At 39.3% G+C, this 23,958-nt stretch overlaps 1 protein-coding gene across 1 annotated transcript; it reads right to left on the bottom strand.

Annotated features, from left to right (window-relative positions):
- Positions 1–19,855: 19,855 nt before the first annotated feature.
- On the bottom strand, positions 19,856–23,738 carry LOC143588827 (TMV resistance protein N-like). Its single transcript, XM_077069745.1, has 5 exons — positions 22,828–23,738; positions 22,596–22,684; positions 21,397–22,498; positions 21,020–21,304; positions 19,856–20,923 (listed from the first exon to the last, which is right to left on the bottom strand). Exons 1-5 carry the CDS (start codon positions 23,335–23,337, stop codon positions 19,856–19,858), a joined length of 3,054 nt encoding a protein of 1,017 aa, XP_076925860.1. The 5' UTR covers positions 23,338–23,738.
- Positions 23,739–23,958: the final 220 nt, after the last annotated feature.

Below are 23,958 nucleotides of genomic sequence, written 5' to 3' on the forward strand. Positions count from 1 at the left end.
GGAGCTTGAAGTCGAGCTCGAGCCTATATTTGATACCACAGATCTAGCTATAAGAGGACTGATCTTATATGAAATATATATTAAAGTCTTGGTGATTGAATTATCTATTCTTTTTGTTGAAATGGCAGATAAAGAATCTTGTTCATATCTTGAACAAATAAGGACCTTTACTTTTTCCACTCAAAGTCATATTCCAACTCAGTTTCCATTAAGTTTATTAACTTTTTCCCCAATTAATAAAGAATTCATTTTATACTATCGATCTTCGAAGCTTACATTCAATGGCGTCTACTTCAGCTTCATCAGTTCATAAGAGCTTCAAGTATGATGTCTTTTTGAGCTTTCGGGGTGAAGACACACGAAAGAACTTTGTTGATCATCTCTACCATGCTCTTCAACAGAAAGGCATTATAACTTTCAAAGATGATGAAAAAATCCAGAAAGGAGAAAGGATAAGTGATCAGCTCATCAGATCCATTGAAGAGTCCAGATTTTACATCATCGTATTCTCCAAGAACTATGCATCTTCATCATGGTGCTTAGATGAGCTCCTAAAGATCATGGAGTGCCACAAGACGATGGAGCATACTGCTTACCCCGTCTTCCTGACGAATTTGCTATTATAACGAATTGGACCTTATAACGAATTGGTCATCATAACGAATTGGACCTTAACGAACTGGTCATCATAACGAACTGGACCTTAACAAACTGGTCATCATAACTGTCACACCCCGACCAAAGGCGGCGGAACATGCCGGGGTGCAACGTGATTGGACAAATACACAAGACACTATTTAAAGTGACAATATTTATTCAACTCAATTTATTTCAACAAATCAATAACAACACATCTCGTTCATATAAACAAATAGCATTCATATTGTTCGTTTTACTAATACCCTAATAGTCTTGGTAACGTTTTCCATCAAGCACTCTAGTCAACAAAAGTCAAACCTGTAACATTTCATAAAATAGAGTTTGTCAACACAAAGGTTGGTGAGCAATTCATAAGTTTGAGCATATAAGTGTATAGTATGAAAATCCACAAAACTTGTATACAAAACAATAAATAAGAGCTATAAACTGGAGTAAATAGTTATCGCTAAACAAGTTAGCGACACCTAGCTATTGGCAATTAGTCTAGGATTTTATGACAGTTGCTAACAAGCTTACATTAGCACCACCTAACTACAAGGGGATGCCGAGTAGTCTAGGATTTATAGTTATCGTTAATAGCATACGTTAACGACACCTTGCCATTTGGCAAATGGTATAGGATTTATAGTTTCACCATCCAAAAGCTGTAAACACATAGTTAAATAAGCATACAACACCAAATCGAGCAATTATTCAAGTAAGGTATACAATCACGTTTGTGGGTTTAAGATGCAAGTAATTAAAGCATTTAGTTTGATAAGTATGAAATGTCACCCCAAACCGAAAGATAAAAAAAAGGGGTATGAAAGTACTCACCTCAAATAGATAAATAAATGAAGCTCGAACGGTAAATGAAAGATCCGACTTGAAACGATAAACACCTTAGCTAAAATAAATAACGTAATATATATTAATGAACTTGAAACCAAAATGAAATTATATTGAAAACATTGGACGAGAAGGTTCGGTTGTAAATCGGATTATCGGTTAATTTGTTAATGATTAGGGACTCGTACATAATTAATAATAAAATATCATTTTATTGGGCTTTGAAATAGCTAAACCAATATTAAAAGAAAAAAAGACGGGTTTAAATCACGAGTTCGGTTTTATGAAAATGAATTTATAATGAAGCTTATAATAATATTATTTATTATGATGATAGTAATGATAATAATAATTTTAAAAGAAGTGTTTCATATATAGATATATAGATATGTACGATATGACGTAAAATAATAACCGTACTTATTATTAATAATACTAATAATAATAGTTAGAGAATAAAGATCTTAATATTAATTAAGATGTTGTTGGTAAAATAATAATAATAATAATAATAATAATAATAATAATAATAATAATAATAATTATTGATAGTAAATAACGATATTATACTCGATGTCGGTTTGATTTCTAAACGAATTCATAATATACTATAATGATATTATTGCTAGTAATTAATGATAAAATATGATTTTTAATAAATAATAATAACATGACATTTAATAATATTAATAACAATTTTAATATTTATAATAATAATAATAATCTTGTTAATAATAGTTTTAACTTCAATATTTGTAATAATAATGGTAATAATAATATTAATAATAAAATACCTATAATAGTAAACTCAACATATTAATACTAATAATAGTTTTTATGTAGTAATATTAGTACTAATAATAACCCTTATTTGTTAAGTATAAGATTAATACCAAAATCGGTCTAGGATGAGACGTGAACCCGAGACTCTAGTTTAATGACTAACGTATAACCCAAAACGAAACCAAGATAACAATTGTCAATTAAACCCATAAGAAACTTGATATATCTATTATCCGATCGTTCACCTTTTACCCGATTCAAAACAACTCAATACCCAAATTAACCCTTTTCAAATTATATGACCAACAATATAACCGATTTTTAACGGTTTAAAACCGACAATCTCTATACGAATACAACAATACTAAAACTCGAATTAACTTTACCTATTATATGTTCACGAGTCGTGGTTCTGTTTCGGGAAGGAACCGAGTCGAGACTGCCAGAGATTTGAAGACGACAGCCAAGTCCGTAACTCATATCCATTTAAACCAGCACAATCCCGACTCATAATAACTCACAATTTATATTATTAACTGAAACGAGAAAACGGGATGTTACATAACAACTTCAGGAGGGAATTGGATTCTACACTTGATTGAGTTTGGATAGACTTTGAACAACTGGCCTCAAAAGTCATTCTGTTGGAGGGTGGATCCAGTTCCTCAAGGGACGTGGATAGACTCATGGGTGAAAGTGTGAAGCTGTGTGACATGGTTGAGCAGCTTGAAGGTGAGATAGAAGAAAAACGCGACACTCAAGGTCGTGTAAATGAGTCACTTGTCAATCGCTATGTTGCAGTTATGGAGGTGATGCGCTTGAGTGACGAGGATGTGAACAACCACAAGAATCACTTGATGGAGACTTTCTGTGACTTTCTGCGTGTAAACGAGCCAAGGACCGAGCAGAGCAATAGATGACAAACAGCTCTTGTCAATTTGGTCGCTGACACCGAAAATGTTAGAGCTCAAGGAAGGCTACATGGCTTCCAATACACCGGCGAAACCAGGAAAGATGCTGGAGAAGGAGGTTCTGGTGTGAAGAAGAGTAAAGATGAGCCTCCTACGGTTGTTGGAACCATAGTAAGCACTGAACTCGTGGTTACAACTGCCGCCACAACTGGGCAGGTCAGTTCCATAAGTTCCCCACTTGTTATACCTACTACGGGTGAACAAGTTAGTGCTCCTGATACATCTGCTTTGGTTCCTATTGTTCAACAACAATAATGTAGCTCAAGGAGGTGGTGGAGGTGATGGAAGTGGTGATGACGATGATGATGAAACATATGATGATGACGATGATGTTGGTGATAATGAAAATGAGGATGAAGAGGATGATGGTAATGATGATAATGACCACGAGTATGACAGTGTCGATGATCCTCGTGGTGGAAATGGTGATGACAGTGGTGATGGTCATGCCACTGGTGGAAATAAGACGGCGGAGGAGGAATCGCCAAGTGAAGAAAATAAAACACGTGAGACTGACGCTACAGTCGAGGCTGAAATTGCCTCTATTTTTAACGTTTGTTCTGCTGCAGGTACCAGCTCACTAGTTCAAGAAGCCGTAGAGAATAAAGATGATAGTGATGATGGCATCAACTACTCACCTAATTCGGACACTCCGGAGATGGTGATTGAAGAACGCGTTGCTCAATAGCCAGTTGTCGCTCCCTCTACCAAGCATGCTCGCAAAAGATCAAGAAAGTGTATCAAGTATTATGGTGTGAGCAGTATGGCAAGCATGAGGTGGAGATCAAAGCCGTTCCATGACTCCGATCCTATCCTATATACAAGGTGGCACAAGGACAACAAAAGTTGGGTTGTTCGTCGTGCTAATGGTGATTTGACATATATCCCTTATGGAGATATGCACACCTTATCGATCCTGGATATGAACTACTTCAGAAAAACGGTGGGTCGTGGTGAGAAGGAAGGAACAGTGGAGGGATGGTTCAAACGTTTCTTGAATGATGAATGGAAATATGACTACCCAAAGTTTATTCTAAACCCGGGTAGGTCATACAAGTCAAACGAAAGCTTCCGTTAAGGAATTAGGTTTAGGTCAGAGTCTGACATTCTCTGACATTGCCCTAACCTCGTACCCACTTTCCGGCGCCGTCATCGATGGAAAACCGGGATCTCGCTGGAAAAGCGAGATCTCACTTGTTTTCCACCGTTTTACACCGTTTTTCGTCCCGTTCGATCCAGATCTGAGCTAGGGTGACCCCTAGGCTCTTCTTTTGCTCGGTTCATACCCGATTCTACCCCGATCTCGTGACTTTAATGGTTTAGGGTGTCGGCTCGTCGTTTCGCGACTAGATCTAGCGGGTTTGGATCCATACAATATCATACTATCATTACATCGGGTCGATGCTCGGTTTTCCTCTTGGTTTCGGCTAAGATAAAGAGAGAACTAGAGAGAGAGCTTAAGTGTGTGTTTTTGGTGGTGTTGGAATATGTTAAATGAATGAATTAATGAGAATTTATGGTTTATATATTATGGATCATGGGCTTAAGCCCTAGTCTTTTCTTCTTTCCTTTTTAACCCAAGTCCGTAACTCATATCCATTTAAACCAGCACAAGCCCGACTCATAATAACTCACAATTTATATTATTAACTGAAACGAGAAAACGGGATGTTACATAACAACTTCAGGAGGGAATTGGATTCTACACTTGATTGAGTTTGGATAGACTTTGAACAACTGGCCTCAAAAGTCAGTCTGTTGGAGGGTGGATCCAGTTCCTCAAGGGACGTGGATAGACTCATGGGTGAAAGTGTGAAGCTGCGTGACATGGTTGAGCAGCGTGAAGGTGAGATAGAAGAAAAACGCGACACTCAAGGTCGTGTAAATGAGTCACTTGTCAATCGCTATGTTGCAGTTAGGGAGGTGATGCGCTTGAGTGACGAGGATGTGAACAACCACAAGAATCACTTGATGGAGACTTTCCGTGACTTTCTGCGTGTAAACGAGCCAAGGACCGAGTAGAGCAATAGATGACAAACAGCTCTTGTCAATTTGGTCGCTGACACCGAAAATGTTAGAGCTCAAGGAAGGCTACATGGCTTCCAATACACCGGCGAAACCAGGAAAGATGCTGGAGAAGGAGGTTCTGGTGTGAAGAAGAGTAAAGATGAGCCTCCTACGGTTGTTGGAACCATAGTAAGCACTGAACTCGTGGTTACAACTGCCGCCACAACTGGGCAGGTCAGTTCCATAAGTTCCCCACTTGTTATACCTACTACGGGTGAACAAGTTAGTGCTCCTGCTACATCTGCTATGGTTCCTATTGTTCAACAACAATAATGTAGCTAAAGGAGGTGGTGGAGGTGATGGAAGTGGTGATGACGATGATGATGAAACATATGATGATGACGATGATGTTGGTGATAATGAAAATGAGGATGAAGAGGATGATGGTAATGATGATAATGACCACGAGTATGACAGTATCGATGATCCTCGTGGTGGAAATGGTGATGACAGTGGTGATGGTCATGCCACTGGTGGAAATAAGACGGCGGAGGAGGAATCGCCAAGTGAAGAAAATAAAACACGTGAGACTGACGCTACAGTCGAGGCTGAAATTGCCTCTATTTTTAACGTTTGTTCCGCTGCAGGTACCAGCTCACTAGTTCAAGAAGCCGTGGAGAATAAAGATGATAGTGATGATGGCATCAACTACTCACCTAATTCGGACACTCCGGAGATGGTGATTGAAGAACCCGTTGCTAAATAGCCAGTTGTCGCTCCCTCTACCAAGCATGCTCGCAAAAGATCAAGAAAGTGTATCAAGTATTATGGTGTGAGCAGTATGGCAAGCATGAGGTGGAGATCAAAGCCGGTCCATGACTCCGATCCTATCCTATATGCAAGGTGGCACAAGGAAAGCAAAAGTTGGGTTGTTCGTCGTGCTAATGGTGATTTGACATATATCCCTTATGGAGATATGCACACCTTATCGATCCTGGATATGAACTACTTCAGAAAAACGGTGGGTCGTGGTGAGAAGGAAGGAACAGTGGAGGGATGGTTCAAACGGTTCTTGAATCATGAATGGAAATATGACTACCCAAAGTTTATTCTAAACCCGGGTAGGTCATACAAGTCAAACGAAAGCTTCCGTTAACGAATTAGGTTTAGGTCAGAGTCTGACATACTCTGACATTGCCCTAACCTCGTACCCACTTTCCGGCGCCGCCTTTCCGGCACCGTCATCGATGGAAAACCGGGATCTCGCTGGAAAAGCGAGATCTCACTTGTTTTCCACCGTTTTACACCGTTTTTCATCCCGTTCGATCCAGATCTGAGCTAGGGTGACCCCTAGGCTCTTCTTTTGCTCGGTTCATACCCGATTCTACCCCGATCTCGTGACTTTAATGGTTTAGGGTGTCGGCTCGTCGTTTCGCGACTTGATCTAGGGGGTTTGGATCCATACAATATCATACTATCATTACATCGGGTCGATGCTCGGTTTTCCTCTTGGTTTCGGCTAAGATAAAGAGAGAACTAGAGAGAGAGCTTAAGTGTGTGTTTTTGGTGGTGTATGGAATATGTGAAATGAATGAATTAATGAGAATATTTGGTTTATATATTATGAATCATGGGCTTAAGCCCATTGTCTTTTCTTCTTTCCTTTTTAACCCAAGTCCGTAACTCATATCCATTTAAACCAGCACAAGCCCGACTCATAATAACTCAAAATTTATATTATTAACTGAAACGAGAAAACGGGATGTTACATAACAACTTCAGGAGGGAGTTGGATTCTACACTTGATTGAGTTTGGATAGACTTTGAACAACTGGCCTCAAAAGTCAGTCTGTTGGAGGGTGGATCCAGTTCCTCAAGGGACGTGGATAGACTCATGGGTGAAAGTGTGAAGCTGCGTGACATGGTTGAGCAGCTTGAAGGTGAGATAGAAGAAAAACGCGACACTCAAGGTCGTGTAAATGAGTCACTTGTCAATCGCTATGTTGCAGTTAGGGAGGTGATGCGCTTGAGTGACGAGGATGTGAACAACCACAAGAATCACTTGATGGAGACTTTCCGTGACTTTCTGCGTGTAACGAGCCAAGGACCGAGTAGAGCAATAGATGACAAACAGCTCTTGTCAATTTGGTCGCTGACACCGAAAATGTTAGAGCTCAAGGAAGGCTACATGGCTTCCAATACACCGGCGAAACCAGGAAAGATGCTGGAGAAGGAGGTTCTGGTGTGAAGAAGAGTAAAGATGAGCCTCCTACGGTTGTTGGAACCATAGTAAGCACTGAACTCGTGGTTACAACTGCCGCCACAACTGGGCAGGTCAGTTCCATAAGTTCCCCACTTGTTATACCTACTACGGGTGAACAAGTTAGTGCTCCTGCTACATCTGCTATGGTTCCTATTGTTCAACAACAATAATGTAGCTAAAGGAGGTGGTGGAGGTGATGGAAGTGGTGATGACGATGATGATGAAACATATGATGATGACGATGATGTTGGTGATAATGAAAATGAGGATGAAGAGGATGATGGTAATGATGATAATGACCACGAGTATGACAGTGTCGATGATCCTCGTGGTGGAAATGGTGATGACAGTGGTGATGGTCATGCCACTGGTGGAAATAAGACGGCGGAGGAGGAATCGCCAAGTGAAGAAAATAAAACACGTGAGACTGACGCTACAGTCGAGGCTGAAATTGCCTCTATTTTTAACGTTTGTTCCGCTGCAGGTACCAGCTCACTAGTTCAAGAAGCCGTGGAGAATAAAGATGATAGTGATGATGGCATCAACTACTCACCTAATTCGGACACTCCGGAGATGGTGATTGAAGAACCCGTTGCTAAATAGCCAGTTGTCGCTCCCTCTACCAAGCATGCTCGCAAAAGATCAAGAAAGTGTATCAAGTATTATGGTGTGAGGAGTATGGCAAGCATGAGGTGGAGATCAAAGCCGTTCAATGACTCCGATCCTATCCTATATGCAAGGTGGCACAAGGACAACAAAAGTTGGGTTGTTCGTCGTGCAAATGGTGATTTGACATATATCCCTTATGGAGATATGCACACCTTATCGATCCTGGATATGAACTACTTCAGAAAAACGGTGGGTCGTGGTGAGAAGGAAGGAACAGTGGAGGGATGGTTCAAACGGTTCTTGAATCATGAATGGAAATATGACTACCCAAAGTTTATTCTAAACCCGGGTAGGTTATACAAGTCAAACGAAAGCTTCCGTTAAGGAATTAGGTTTAGGTCAGAGTCTGACATTCTCTGACATTGTCATAACCTCGTACCCACTTTCCGGCGCCGCCTTTCCGGCACCGTCATCGATGGAAAACCGGGATCTCGCTGGAAAAGCGAGATCTCACTTGTTTTCCACCGTTTTACACCGTTTTTCGTCCCGTTCGATCCAGATCTGAGCTAGGGTGACCCCTAGGCTCTTCTTTTGCTCGGTTCATACCCGATTCTACCCCGATCTCGTGACTTTAATGGTTTAGGGTGTCGGCTCGTCGTTTCGCGACTAGATCTAGCGGATTTGGATCCATAAAATATCATACTATCATTACATCGGGTCGATGCTCGGTTTTCCTCTTGGTTTCGGCTATGATAAAGAGAGAACTAGAGAGAGAGCTTAAGTGTGTGTTTTTGGTGGTGTATGGAATATGTGAAATGAATGAATTAATGAGAATTTATGGTTTATATATTATGGATCATGGGCTTAAGCCCTAGTCTTTTCTTTTTCCTTTTTAACCCAAGTCCGTAACTCATATCCATTTAAACCAGCACAAGCCCGACTCATAATAACTCACAATTTATATTATTAACTGAAACGAGAAAACGGGATGTTACATAACAACTTCAGGAGGGAATTGGAATCTACACTTGATTGAGTTTGGATAGACTTTGAACAACTGGCCTCAAAAGTCAGTCTGTTGGAGGGTGGATCCAGTTCCTCAAGGGACGTGGATAGACTCATGGGTGAAAGTGTGAAGCTGCGTGACATGGTTGAGCAGCTTGAAGGTGAGATAGAAGAAAAACGCGACACTCAAGGTCTTGCAAATGAGTCACTTGTCAATCGCTATGTTGCAGTTATGGAGGTGATGCGCTTGAGTGACGAAGATGTGAACAACCACAAGAATCACTTGATGGAGACTTTCCGTGACTTTCTGCGTGTAAACGAGCCAAGGACCGAGCAGAGCAATAGATGACAAACAGCTCTTGTCAATTTGGTCGCTGACACCGAAAATGTTAGAGCTCAAGGAAGGCTACATGGCTTCCAATACACCGGCGAAACCAGGAAAGATGCTGGAGAAGGAGGTTCTGGTGTGAAGAAGAGTAAAGATGAGCCTCCTACGGTTGTTGGAACCATAGTAAGCACTGAACTCGTGGTTACAACTGCTGCCACAACTGGGCAGGTCAGTTCCATAAGTTCCCCACTTGTTATACCTACTACGGGTGAACAAGTTAGTGCTCCTGCTACATCTGCTTTGGTTCCTATTGTTCAACAACAATAATGTAGCTCAAGGAGGTGGTGGAGGTGATGGAAGTGGTGATGACGATGATGATGAAACATATGAGGATGACGATGATGTTGGTGATAATGAAAATGAGGATGAAGAGGATGATGGTAATGATGATAATGACCACGATGACAGTGTCGATGATCCTCGTGGTGGAAATGGTGATGATAGTAGTGATGGTCATGCCACTGGTGGAAATAAGACGGCGGAGGAGGAATCGCCAAGTGAAGAAAATAAAACACGTGAGACTGACGCTACAGTCGAGGCTGAAATTGCCTCTATTTTTAACGTTTGTTCTGCTGCAGGTAACAGCTCACTAGTTCAAGAAGCCGTGGAGAATAAAGATGATAGTGATGATGGCATCAACTACTCACCTAATTCGGACACTCCGGAGATGGTGATTGAAGAACCCGTTGCTCAATAGCCAGTTGTCGCTCCCTCTACCAAGCATGCTCGCAAAAGATCAAGAAAGTGTATCAAGTATTATGGTGTGAGCAGTATGGCAAGCATGAGGTGGAGATCAAAGCCGTTCCATGACTCCGATCCTATCCTATATACAAGGTGGCACAAGGACAACAAAAGTTGGGTTGTTCGTCGTGCTAATGGTGATTTGACATATATCCCTTATGGAGATATGCACACCTTATCGATCCTGGATATGAACTACTTCAGAAAAACGGTGGGTCGTGGTGAGAAGGAAGGAACAGTGGAGGGATGGTTCAAACGGTTCTTGAATCATGAATGGAAATATGACTACCCAAAGTTTATTCTAAACCCGGGTAGGTCATACAAGTCAAACGAAAGCTTCCGTTAACGAATTAGGTTTAGGTCAGAGTCTGACATTCTCTGACATTGCCCTAACCTCGTACCCACTTTCCGGCGCCGCCTTTCCGGCACCGTCATCGATGGAAAACAGGGATCTCGCTGGAAAAGCGAGATCTCACTTGTTTTCCACCGTTTTACACCGTTTTTCGTCCCGTTCGATCCAGATCTGAGCTAGGGTGACCCCTAGGCTCTTCTTTTGCTCGGTTCATACCCGATTCTACCCCGATCTCGTGACTTTAATGGTTTAGGGTGTCGGCTCGTCGTTTCGCGACTAGATCTAGCGGGTTTGGATCCATACAATATCATACTATCATTACATCGGGTCGATGCTCGGTTTTCCTCTTGGTTTTGGCTAAGATAAAGAGAGAACAAGAGAGAGAGCTTAAGTGTGTGTTTTTGGTGGTGTATGGAATATGTGAAATGAATGAATTAATGAGAATTTATGGTTTATATATTATGGATCATGGGCTTAAACCCATAGTCTTTTCTTCTTTCCTTTTTAACCCAAGTCCGTAACTCATATCCATTTAAATCAGCACAAGCCCGACTCATAATAACTCACAATTTATATTATTAACTGAAACGAGAAAACGGGATGTTACATAACAACTTCAGGAGGGAATTGGATTCTACACTTGATTGAGTTTGGATAGACTTTGAACAACTGGCCTCAAAAGTCAGTCTGTTGGAGGGTGGATCCAGTTCCTCAAGGGACGTGGATAGACTCATGGGTGAAAGTGTGAAGCTGCGTGACATGGTTGAGCAGCTTGAAGGTGAGATAGAAGAAAAACGCGACACTCAAGGTCGTGTAAATGAGTCACTTGTCAATCGCTATGTTGCAGTTATGGAGGTGATGCGCTTGAGTGACGAGGATGTGAACAACCACAAGAATCACTTGATGGAGACTTTCCGTGACTTTCTGCGTGTAAACGAGCCAAGGACCGAGCAGAGCAATATATGACAAACAGCTCTTGTCAATTTGGTCGCTGACACCGAAAATGTTAGAGCTCAAGGAAGGCTACATGGCTTCCAATAGACCGGCGAAACCAGGAAAGATGCTGGAGAAGGAGGTTCTGGTGTGAAGAAGAGTAAAGATGAGCCTCCTACGGTTGTTGGAACCATAGTAAGCACTGAACTCGTGGTTACAACTGCCGCCACAACTGGGCAGGTCAGTTCCATAAGTTCCCCACTTGTTATACCTACTACGGGTGAACAAGTTAGTGCTCCTGCTACATCTGCTTTGGTTCCTATTGTTCAACAACAATAATGTAGCTCAAGGAGGTGGTGGAGGTGATGGAAGTGGTGATGACGATGATGATGAAACATATGAGGATGACGATGATGTTGGTGATAATGAAAATGAGGATGAAGAGGATGATGGTAATGATGATAATGACCACGAGTATGACAGTGTTGATGATCCTCGTGGTGGAAATGGTGATGACAGTGGTGATGGTCATGCCACTTGTGGAAATAAGACGGCGGAGGAGGAATCGCCAAGTGAAGAAAATAAAACACGTGAGACTGACGCTACAGTCGAGGCTGAAATTGCCTCTATTTTTAACGTTTGTTCTGCTGCAGGTACCAGCTCACTAGTTCAAGAAGCCGTGGAGAATAAAGATGATAGTGATGATGGCATCAACTACTCACCTAATTCGGACACTCCGGAGATGGTGATTGAAGAACCCGTTGCTCAATAGCCAGTTGTCGCTCCCTCTACCAAGCATGCTCGCAAAAGATCAAGAAAGTGTATCAAGTATTATGGTGTGAGCAGTATGGCAAGCATGAGGTGGAGATCAAAGACGTTCCATGACTCCGATCCTATCCTATATGCAAGGTGGCACAAGGAAAGCAAAAGTTGGGTTGTTCATCGTGCAAATGGTGATTTGACATATATCCCTTATGGAGATATGCACACCTTATCGATCCTGGATATGAACTACTTCAGAAAAACGGTGGGTCGTGGTGAGAAGGAAGGAACAGTGGAGGGATGGTTCAAACGGTTCTTGAATCATGAATGGAAATATGACTACCCAAAGTTTATTCTAAACCCGGGTAGGTCATACAAGTCAAACGAAAGCTTCCGTTAACGAATTAGGTTTAGGTCAGAGTCTGACATTCTCTGACATTGCCCTAACCTCGTACCCACTTTCCGGCGCCGCCTTTCCGGCACCGTCATCGATGGAAAACCGGGATCTCGCTGGAAAAGCGAGATCTCACTTGTTTTCCACCGTTTTACACCGTTTTTCGTCCCGTTCGATCCAGATCTGAGCTAGGGTGACCCCTAGGCTCTTCTTTTGCTCGGTTCATACCCGATTCTACCCCGATCTCGTGACTTTAATGGTTTAGGGTGTCGGCTCGTCGTTTCGCGACTAGATCTAGCGGGTTTGGATCCATACAATATCATACTATCATTACATCGGGACGATGCTCGGTTTTCCTCTTGGTTTCGGCTAAGATAAAGAGAGAACTAGAGAGAGAGCTTAAGTGTGTGTTTTTGGTGGTGTATGGAATATGTGAAATGAATGAATTAATGAGAATTTATGTTTTATATTATGGATCATGGGCTTAAGCCAATAGTCTTTTCTTCTTTCCTTTTTAACCCAAGTCCGTAACTCATATCCATTTAAACCAGCACAAGCCCGACTCATAATAACTCACAATTTATATTATTAACTGAAACGAGAAAACGGGATGTTACATAACAACTTCAGGAGGGAATTGGATTCTACACTTGATTGAGTTTGGATAGACTTTGAACAACTGGCCTCAAAAGTCAGTCTGTTGGAGGGTGGATCCAGTTCCTCAAGGGACGTGGATAGACTCATGGGTGAAAGTGTGAAGCTGCGTGACATGGTTGAGCAGCTTGAAGGTGAGATAGAAGAAAAACGCGACACTCAAGGTCGTGTAAATGAGTCACTTGTCAATCGCTATGTTGCAGTTATGGAGGTGATGCGCTTGAGTGACGAGGATGTGAACAACCACAAGAATCACTTGATGGAGACTTTCCGTGACTTTCTATGTGTAAACGAGCCAAGGACCGAGCAGAGCAATAGATGACAAACAGCTCTTGTCAATTTGGTCGCTGACACCGAAAATGTTAGAGCTCAAGGAAGGCTACATGGCTTCCAATACACCGGCGAAACCAGGAAAGATGCTGTAGAAGGAGGTTCTGGTGTGAAGAAGAGTAAAGATGAGCCTCCTACGGTTGTTGGAACCATAGTAAGCACTGAACTCGTGGTTACAACTGCCGCCACAACTGGGCAGGTCAGTTCCATAAGTTCCCCACTTGTTATACCTACTACGGGTGAACAAGTTAGTGCTCCTGCTACATCTGCTTTGGTTCCTATTGTTCAACAACAATAATGTAGCTCAAGGAGGTGGTGGAGGTGATGGAAGTGGTGATGACGATGATGATGAAACATATGATGATGACGATGATGTTGGTGATAATGAAAATGAGGGTGAAGAGGATGAAGGTAATGATGATGATGACCACGAGTATGATAGTGTCGATGATCCTCGTGGTGGAAATGGTGATGACAGTGGTGATGGTCATGCCACTGGTGGAAATAAGATGGCGGAGGAGGAATCGCCAAGTGAAGAAAATAAAACACGTGAGACTGACGCAGCAGTCGAGGCTGAAATTGCCTCTATTTTTAACGTTTGTTCTGCTGCAGGTACGAGCTCACTAGTTCAAGAAGCCGTGGAGAATAAAGATGATAGTGATGATGGCATCAATTACTCACCTAATTCGGACACTCCGGAGATGGTGATTGAAGAACCCGTTGCTCAATAGCCAGTTGTCGCTCCCTCTACCAAGCATGCTCGCAAAAGATCAAGAAAGTGTATCAAGTAGTATGGTGTGAGCAGTATGGCAAGCATGAGGTGGAGATCAAAGCCGTTCCATGACTCCGATCCTATCCTATATGCAAGGTGGCACAAGGACAGCAAAAGTTGGGTTGTTCGTCGTGCAAATGGTGATTTGACATATATCCCTTATGGAGATATGCACACCTTATCGATCCTGGATATGAACTACTTCAGAAAAACGGTGGGTCGTGGTGAGAAGGAAGGAACAGTGGAGGGATGGTTCAAACGGTTCTTGAATCATGAATGGAAATATGACTACCCAAAGTTTATTCTAAACCCGGGTAGGTCATACAAGTCAAACGATATCAACCCCTTCACCAAGAAGCTATCTAAAGGATGAAGATACAAGATGACAGACGAGGATGGAGAACCTATTTTTCACGGCATGCCCTTTGATGACAACTTTCTTCACGACTTTGTTGCTTGGGAGTTCGACAATGCTCACGATGAGGTCATTATTCACTGTGAACGATCTCATGACCTCCGGTTCTTTCATGAACATGAAATGGCTGGGTTCTGCAGAGCTGACTTGATGAAGCTTCTTGAGTCACCTCTATGCACGGTTGAAGACGTTCGTCGAGACAATACGGATGCTATCGTCAGAAAGTTCAACAAGTTCGTCCAGCTACTTGTTGAGAAGCAGCCCTTCCAAACCAGTGACGATATCTTCGAGTACGAGTCCGAGTGCGACTGAAGATTGAAGTTAACGGGACAAATACCAAAGACTAGAGGGAGATTGTTAGGCCCATTTTTGTATTAGTCTTTCGTATTTGTTTGATATATATGTATCGTTTATATGTATGTTTGGGCCCAAGGCCATGTACTTTGGAGCCCAATGGGCCGCTAATAAAATAGATAGTGCATGAGCACACACACTATATATAGTGTGTGTATCTCATGCACACAACAACCTTTTGCCATTTCACTATCTTATCCACAAGTTCCAAATTCTTTCTTCTCTCCCTTCTCTCTACCCTCACAGTGCAAATAATAACCAAACAAGATCTGAGATCTCGGTCCTCACTAGTGATTTCCGCTAGCTAGTGGAGAGGTTGATCCACATAGACTAGTAATAGTGTTGTTAAATCCGGTCAAAGGACCAACAAAAATCAACAAAGTCACATAATTCTAAATAAACAATTTAAACCAACAAAAATCAACAAAGTCACGAAATTATTCAACTTATCTAAAAGTTGTACAAAATAATATCTAAAACTTAGTGTATGCAAAAAGCACCCATAAGAGAAAATTAGATATCCAGAATAATGTGATTGTCTATGATTTTCATAAATAATTCAGTAAAATAAAATAATATAAAAAAACACCATTTTATAGTAGTGAACCAACTTACAGTTTAGCAACCAGTTTTTAGTCACCAAAAATTTAAAATTTTTCCCCTTCCAAAAATCTATTCAAACATTCAGTATATTTCAAAATCAAATAAAACCAAAGGTACCTAAAATCCAATAAATGAATACTTAACCTAAAATATTATGCATTTTTTATAATTTCTACAGACATAAACATTCTTTAAGTCTCCGTGTCTGTAGATGGAGAAAACATTGTAAAAAAACGTCCTAAAAAGTACAACAACAACAATAATAATAATAATAATAATAATAATAAAAGTCCATCTACAAGACGAAGAAGTTGTTAAACTTTTAACATCATTCTCAATCTTGTGTAGTGTAATAAGTGTCAAGACACTGATTGCCTTAATTTGAACAAATAAAAGTTTGTGGGCACATGCAAAAATGAGTATATACTAAACTAGTTATGAAAGAGAGACTTGTGGTGGACAGATTTAACCAAATGAGACCTATTTCCTACCCCAAAAAAGTCAGTTTGAATCAGGGTACCGATCTGGATACGAATGGTTTTAAAATAAAAGCCATTCGTCGATTTCTTTTGCTGGTCACAACCAGTACAATAAATCTTCAAAATTTTGATATGAAGGTGAAAATTCTGACACATCCATTTCGTGGAGCAGATGGTGTACATGAATTACATACGATGTGAATATGTGGAATTTTGGTAATAAAATGGGCCGACATGTGTAATCTTGGAATCTGGTATTGCACGGTAACTACTGTGGTCATGGTCATTGTTGGGCTATTTTCCCAAAAACCTTGCAACGGTGAAGATCTCTATGGCTCGGTTAGGTGATGGTATCACCATTTGTGGACATCTCTATTAGATTCAAGTTGTGCCTTTTAAGTTTATTTTGTCGTTGAAGTTATTGTTATGGTGTATGCCTGTTAATGTTTTAATTATGGAACAACGTCTGAAATACGTTTATGAAAACATTCTTAAGTTATATAAATAAATGTTGTAAACATGTGGTCCAAGTTTAAGAGACAGAGAGTAGGTAAATGTTGTATTTTTATTTACATTTGCTGAGAACAATATAACGCGGCACATGACATGTCGTCAATCATTTTCCTATTGGCCAATGTTGGATTGTTCATTGTATTATTATATTTAATAATACGAATTTTTTCAGTAAATGATGGATTACTTTCATTTAGTTATTGGTGAGGCGGTAGTGGACCGGACTGGTCCACAAAATTCGATTCTGCAGTTAAAAGGTGGCTCATAGTCAAATAAAACCGACCCAAATTAACTGAGCTAAACAATTGACAGACATCTCTGTTTCAGTTTTGGGAATAAAAACACGAATTTAACCAAACCAACAAGTGATTATGTTAAACCTGGCAAAACAGGCGGCCCGGTTAAAAACTGGTGCCGGTCAGAATGGGTGCAGGACAAAACAGGCCGATTTAGAAATGATTACTCCCCAAACCCATCAACCAGTTTTAGCCTGTTTAACAAAACTCACCAAACCCGTTAAACTCATTTAGATGTATTGTGTTTTTCTTCATCAGTTCATTGTTAAAAATTTCAACAGGTTTTGCTTCTTAATTTTTTTTGATAAATTTAGCTCCTTCCTACATGTTTTAAAATTTTTCATATCATAGTAAACAGATATAACCAAAAATCTAATAAACATAAATTAACCAGACCTTGATAGTTTGATTTTTCAATCAGTTCTTTGTAAGCAGCTCGGTTAGTATCCGGTTACTAAGCAGTTCTTTGATAGTTTTGGTTTGGAATGGACCAAAAAATTAGGCAATGATTCAATTTAGCCTCATAAGCACCAGTGTAAACAAACATCATCGTTCAACTCAAGCATTCTCGAATAATTGTGATAAGCGTTCAAGATATTCAAAACATATGTGCAAATATATGTAGAGAGTAAAGGCCTTTATTTTGACTAGTTTGTGGTCAAAACTGTTTTTTTTTTTTTTTGTCAAATCTGTGTTTTTTGATCAAAATTGACCTTTTGACTATGGTTGACTTTCTTGTGGTCAACTGCACATGCTGGTGGTTCCTTATTGATAGAATATATCAGCTACTAGTTTTTTGTTGGCACCTTAAGATCATTCTTAGTATACCAGGTACATAATCACAAAAACAAACTATTGAAGCCATTGTCTTACTGGAAGTTATTAAAGATCACAAGTTTATTTTGGTGATTAGTGTTATAAGTCAATCTTTTTCTGACTTGTATTGGGCTGAAAACTCTTATTGCAGGTCCTAACATATGGTATATCCACTTTTGAACTCTTTCATAGTAAGGGTATTTTAGTCATTGGGCTGTATACAAAAGTTTAAGGATATGATAATTCAGTTTAATTGGGAAGTGGATGAATTGTTACTTAATAGCAGCAATTTGATTAATCATGAGTTTCAGGCCATGTTTGACTTTTTGCTGGTCAAACATGACGTATGAAACTTTCAAAATATTTTTAATTAATTTTGACAATAATTGAAGCTGAAAACAAAATAAATAAATAAATATATAAATAAAACCAATACCAATATTTAACTATATAAAAGCCTCTCAGAAATAAACTTACGGATACTTTAGAGATCCTTCATACTTCAATCCTTACCATTGAGCCGGTTCATTTTTATTTCCTCTACTATAAATTTGAACATTAAATTTTCACACATGCACATCATAAAATGAAAGTACAGAACGACCAAAAAGAGACTGAATAAACGACCAAAAAACCCGAGCCCGGATCGAGATCCGAGTAACAGTTCGTTTACTGATCTGTTCAAATCACCACATAAATTGAAGGTACAGAAAAAGATAATATAATGAAAGACAACAAATTCTGATTTCAACATTAAAATTTTCACGCATGCAGTTCGTCGAGCAGGTGATTCAAGCATTCATGATTGTAAGGAGATATTATTTACAGCTCTACCCAAAAGAACTCCGGGATGGATGTAAAACCATACGACTCCAGTTCCTCCCTGGAACCATAAATACGTAGACCTTTCTATTGATAAATGCTCCCCGGAAGACGCCTTATGCCCGTGTATTATATCCATAACTCTTTCAGCAACAAAATAATCGCAGTAACATTATTTTATATAAAATAAGAACCAGGGATCAATATTATCATAATCACAGCAACAATCTAGAACCACAAAATCTGATAAATTCAGAAAGTATCTTATCAAAGTGCAAAATATACTAAATACTGACAATCACAGTTCACACAGAAATAAATTCAGAATTCACACAGAAATAAAATTCAAAAGCAAACAAATGTATGGCAAAATACAAAGTCCACACAGGAGTTTTAACAAACATGTGGTGTGCATGTATGCTCACATCACAAAATACAAAAAGACTCTTTAGCATCTCGTATCTCTTTTCACAAGACAAATTTGAAGCTGAAAGCAAACAAATCAAATAAATAACCAATATTCAATTATACAAAAGCCTCTCAGAAATAAACTTACGGAGAGTTTAGCTCTAGCACCATCAACGAGTATTAGAGCTCCGTCAATGAGTATACGTGTTGGCCCTCAAAGAATGGCCTGCAAACCATAAATTTACAAGTTTTATACGTGTTTCAAAATGCTACTTAGCAAACATAACATAAGTATATTGAGATTAAAACTGATTTAGAAAGAAAAAAATAGCACAGACGTCATGGAATGACAGGTTTCGGTCTACTAATATGTTCCAATCACTATATAAAATGATATGTTCCAATCACCATATAAAATGAAAGAAGATAACAAGGTCTTTTCATCGATTTTGATTTAAAGATGAAAATTTCTTACACAAGCATTTAGTCGAGCAGGTGGTGTGCATGAATTAAAAAATACATGAATATGTATAATTTGATTCAATTGAGCCTCATAATCACGAGTGTAAACAAACAACATCGTTAAATTGTGAATTGATTGTAAGTATAAATTCGTATATGATTAATAAAGAAGTGATTATTCTGTTTTGATGTACCTGATTAAGACAAATACTCATGTTGTGGCTGACAAGCTTATTTACAGCTCTACGTAGTAGTCCTTGGCATGCCATCGACGATTTTCATCAGCCAAAATGGATGTAAAACCATAGGATTCAAGTTGCTTCCTGAACCCATAAATACGCAGACCTTTCAACTGATAAATGCTCTGTGGAAGACGATTAATGTCTGTATCTTCTATCCATAACTCTTTCAAACATTCTAAACTCCCAAGTTCCTCTGGCAATTTCTTAATATTTTTACAACAGAAGAGCTCTAGACGTTTTAAACATTTCAACCTACATATGTTGTTCGGAATACTTAGCAATAATTCACAATCCCATATGATTAATTCTTCTAAACACTCTAATCTGCATATATTCTCAGGTAACTGCTCAAGAGCCCGACAAAAATCAAGTTCAAGTGATTTCAGATTTTTCAACATAAAAATACTATCCGGAAGAAGTTGAAACCGTTGCACACTCAAAGATAGCTTCTCTAGACTTTCTAACTGCCACAGGTCCTGAGGAATGCTTTGGGAAAGTGTAAGCTCTCTTAAATGTTGTAAATCACATATAGTTGCTAGAAAATACTCTTGGTTTTCGCAAACGCATGAACCAAAACCAAAAAGTTTCTCTAAATTTCCACTCCATGAGGATCTATGTTCATCATATATACATATAAACCCAAACCCTCGATAATCATTTGTAACATCTTCACAACCTACCTTTATTTCCACTGTATCTATAAGAGAAGCTGACTCATGTTGTTTGTCAACCTCTAAATATTCAACATTTAAGCATTTACTTAACCTAAAGTAAACAAGCTTTTTAAGACATCCCACCGGAGCATGAATTTCTTTAAGATGAGAACAATCTTCAAGATATAATTTCTCAAGATGTGGAACCATCCCAATGTTAAGGTGACTCACCTTAGAACGACTGAGGTTGAGTATTTTGAGATTCGGGCATTCAACGGGCGATTGGAGTTCTACAAAGTCTTTACATTGATTAAGATTTAACTCCTCAAGATGTGGGGTCATGCTAAGGTCAAAGGTTCTTAACTTCAAAGAATTACTGAGGTCAAGGAATTTAAGCTTATTAAAAACCTATCATAAGAAAAGAAAAATAGATGAGAATCAGTGTAATCACAATATATAACATTATATGCATTATGCAAAACAACCAATCAACCATTATTCTACCTTTCTTTCTCCTCCTTCCCAGAGTTCAGTTATATTGCTCCATTGCATTTTAAGGTTAACAAGGTTATTTGCTTGAAACATTTCAGGTAAAGACCGAAAAGGGTATAGACTCCAACAAAGATATCGTAAAGCATCTGGTAAGTATTTGCTAACTTCATCAACTTCTTTTCCGTTGCCATCCACTATAAGTAGTCTAAGTTCTTCCATGTTTCTAATACCTTTCATAATAATATTTGAATGGAGAAAGGAATATCCCAAATACATACTTCTTGTTGCTTTGGTGCCCTGTACATAATAAAAAAAATGCTGGTGTGAAAATTTGTCAAAGAAAATAATATTTCCTAGTTGTCCACATTTCATATAAACTTAAAACTTACCAATTCCTTAACCAATATGTCTTCAATTTCCTTTTTAATCCATAATCGACTATGTCTTCTAGGCTCGTTAGGATGCGAACGACGCACTATATTCCAGCCCATTTCTTCTATACGATCATGGAAGTCTAATTCGCCAAAATTAGAAATAGTTATCAAAGATTTCTGCTCAAGAACACCTAAACCAATTTCAGCATAATATCCACAACTGTCAAGTATTTTGATTGCAATTTCTTTGTGCGAATATTTCATCATGCATACAACATCTAGAAAGATATCTTTCTGATCATACTCTAGGCCATTATAGCTTATCTCCAATCTTTTCAAAGTTTGATCATCAGGGATAGTTTTTAGTCTTTCTATCGCATCTTTCCATACATGATCACTTCTACCACAAAGATGTGAACCCAAAACTTTGATTGTTAAGGGAAGACCAGCAGCATAATGTACAACTTTACTTGATAGCTCTTCATACCCTTGATTTGGAATATCTTTCTTAAATGCATACCTGCTGAAGAGGCAGAGTGCTTCCTCATCTGATAACAGATTAACATCATGAATAATGCTCACTCCATGTGCTACGAGCACCTGCTGATCTCTTGTTGTGATGACAATTCTACTCCCCGGCTTAAACCAAGTAAGCTCACCAGCTAACGCGTCAAGTTGCTCTATATCATCCACATCATCTAGAACAACAAGAGCCTTTCTACCAGGCATCATCCTTTTCATCTTATTTTTCCCATCAGAAACACTTGTTACATCAATGTTTTGATCAGCTAACACATCTTTAAGGACTTGTTTTTGCAATTTCCTCAAACCAGTCGAAGAGCCTTTTGAAACTTCTCGGACATTCTCAACAAAGCTTACACCTTCAAACCAAACGGATGTTAGATCAAAAACCGCTCTCGCCAAAGTGGACTTTCCACCACCTCCTATTCCCTTGATCCCTATCAGATGAACATCTTCGGAACCAGTTTCTAAAGATGAAACTACACTCCTTACCCGGGTCTCCATGCCTACTAACTTCCCATCAATGCTCGAATTAGTGAAATATAGCTTTAGGGAAATTTCTTGAACAATTTGTTGAATAAATTTAGCTTCATGCCTATGAATTAAAGAAGATTCATTCAGGTTGCATGAATGTCCCTATGAAGAACATGTTACATAGGAAAGAAAAGAAGAATATAAGATGAAGGAATTACCCATTAAAAGTAGTCTTCAACTCCATCCCAGCCAAGCCGGCTGCTTCTTTGAGAGCATTTCTCCATCTTCCAACATCATCTTCATTTTCCTGTTTGATAAAGTTCAAAGCTTTCTTAGTCTTAACAATATTTAACACAAGTACAAAGCACTTGGATAAGAAACGTCTTCTGCACTGAAACATAAATCGTTCACTGAATAATACATATACAAGTTCAATGATAAAGATGTTACCGGATCCACTATGACACCATTCAATGAAGAAGATGATCCGCTGCAACAAAATGCTAGAGTGGAACAAAGATAGTCGAGAGGTAGAACAAAGCTCCTACTACCCGTTTCATGTTCTGCAAAGGCTTTTCCAAATGCCCCACTTTGGTGACGGACTTCAGTGGGTTCCACATCAAAGAATATGGGGTAAGCAGTCTGCTCCATCGTCTTCTGACAATCCATAATCTGTACAAGCTCATCCAAGCACCATGATGAAGATGCATAGTTCTTGGAGAAAACAATGATGTGAAATCTCGAGTCTTTAATGGATCTGATGAGTTGCTCACTTATTCTTTCCCCTTTCTGGATTTTTTCATCATCTTTGTAAGTTATAATGCCTTTCTGGTGAAGAGCATGATAAAGATGATCAACAAAGTTCTTGCGGGTGTCTTCACCCCGAAAGCTTAAAAAGACATCATACTTGAAGCTCTTTTGAATGGGTGATGCAGAAGCTGATGCTGAAGGAGAAGCCATTGCTTGAAAGATCGAATGAAATGAAATATTTTATGTTTGGGGAAATTTGTGCCGACTGATAAGAGATTAATTGTTTGGAAAACCTTTACATTGGGGGCTGGGGACATACAAAAGATTCGTGCTTACCATTGAGAAAGACATATACCAAACCCTTGTTCTAAATTATTGATTAGGCACATTCACAATTAGCCACCATGTTATTGTGAAAAAAAAATCACAAACTTGGGCCCTTGTTCAAAATAATTGGGATAAATTAATATGAGCGGATGAAGACAATTGTTTGTTGTGATGGGTTGGGGACAAAAGATTCGTATTTGAATATTTGAATAAAAGATAAAGACATATACCTAACCTTGTTTAAAATTATTGATTACCAGTGTAGTTGACTTTATGGATGCTTAAAATTATTTTGTAAAATGAGTCTAGTTAGTCGACATATATTAGGGCTGTCCAAACTGCTCCCCGCTCGTCGCTCGTTCGTCGTTCGTTCGAATTTTGTTCGAAAAATGCTCGTTCGATTTCGGCTCGGTTTGGAAGTAAGCCGTTCGGCTCGGTTCGGTTTAAAAGCAATCCAAGCACGAGCAAAGCCTCGCTCGGTTTGGTTCGGTTCGTTTTGCTCGA

Source organism: Bidens hawaiensis, unplaced genomic scaffold (genome assembly GCF_021521415.1).
Source record: "Bidens hawaiensis isolate Kalapana, Puna unplaced genomic scaffold, B.hawaiensis_p1.1 tig00001576_1, whole genome shotgun sequence".
NCBI lineage: Eukaryota > Viridiplantae > Streptophyta > Magnoliopsida > Asterales > Asteraceae > Bidens > Bidens hawaiensis.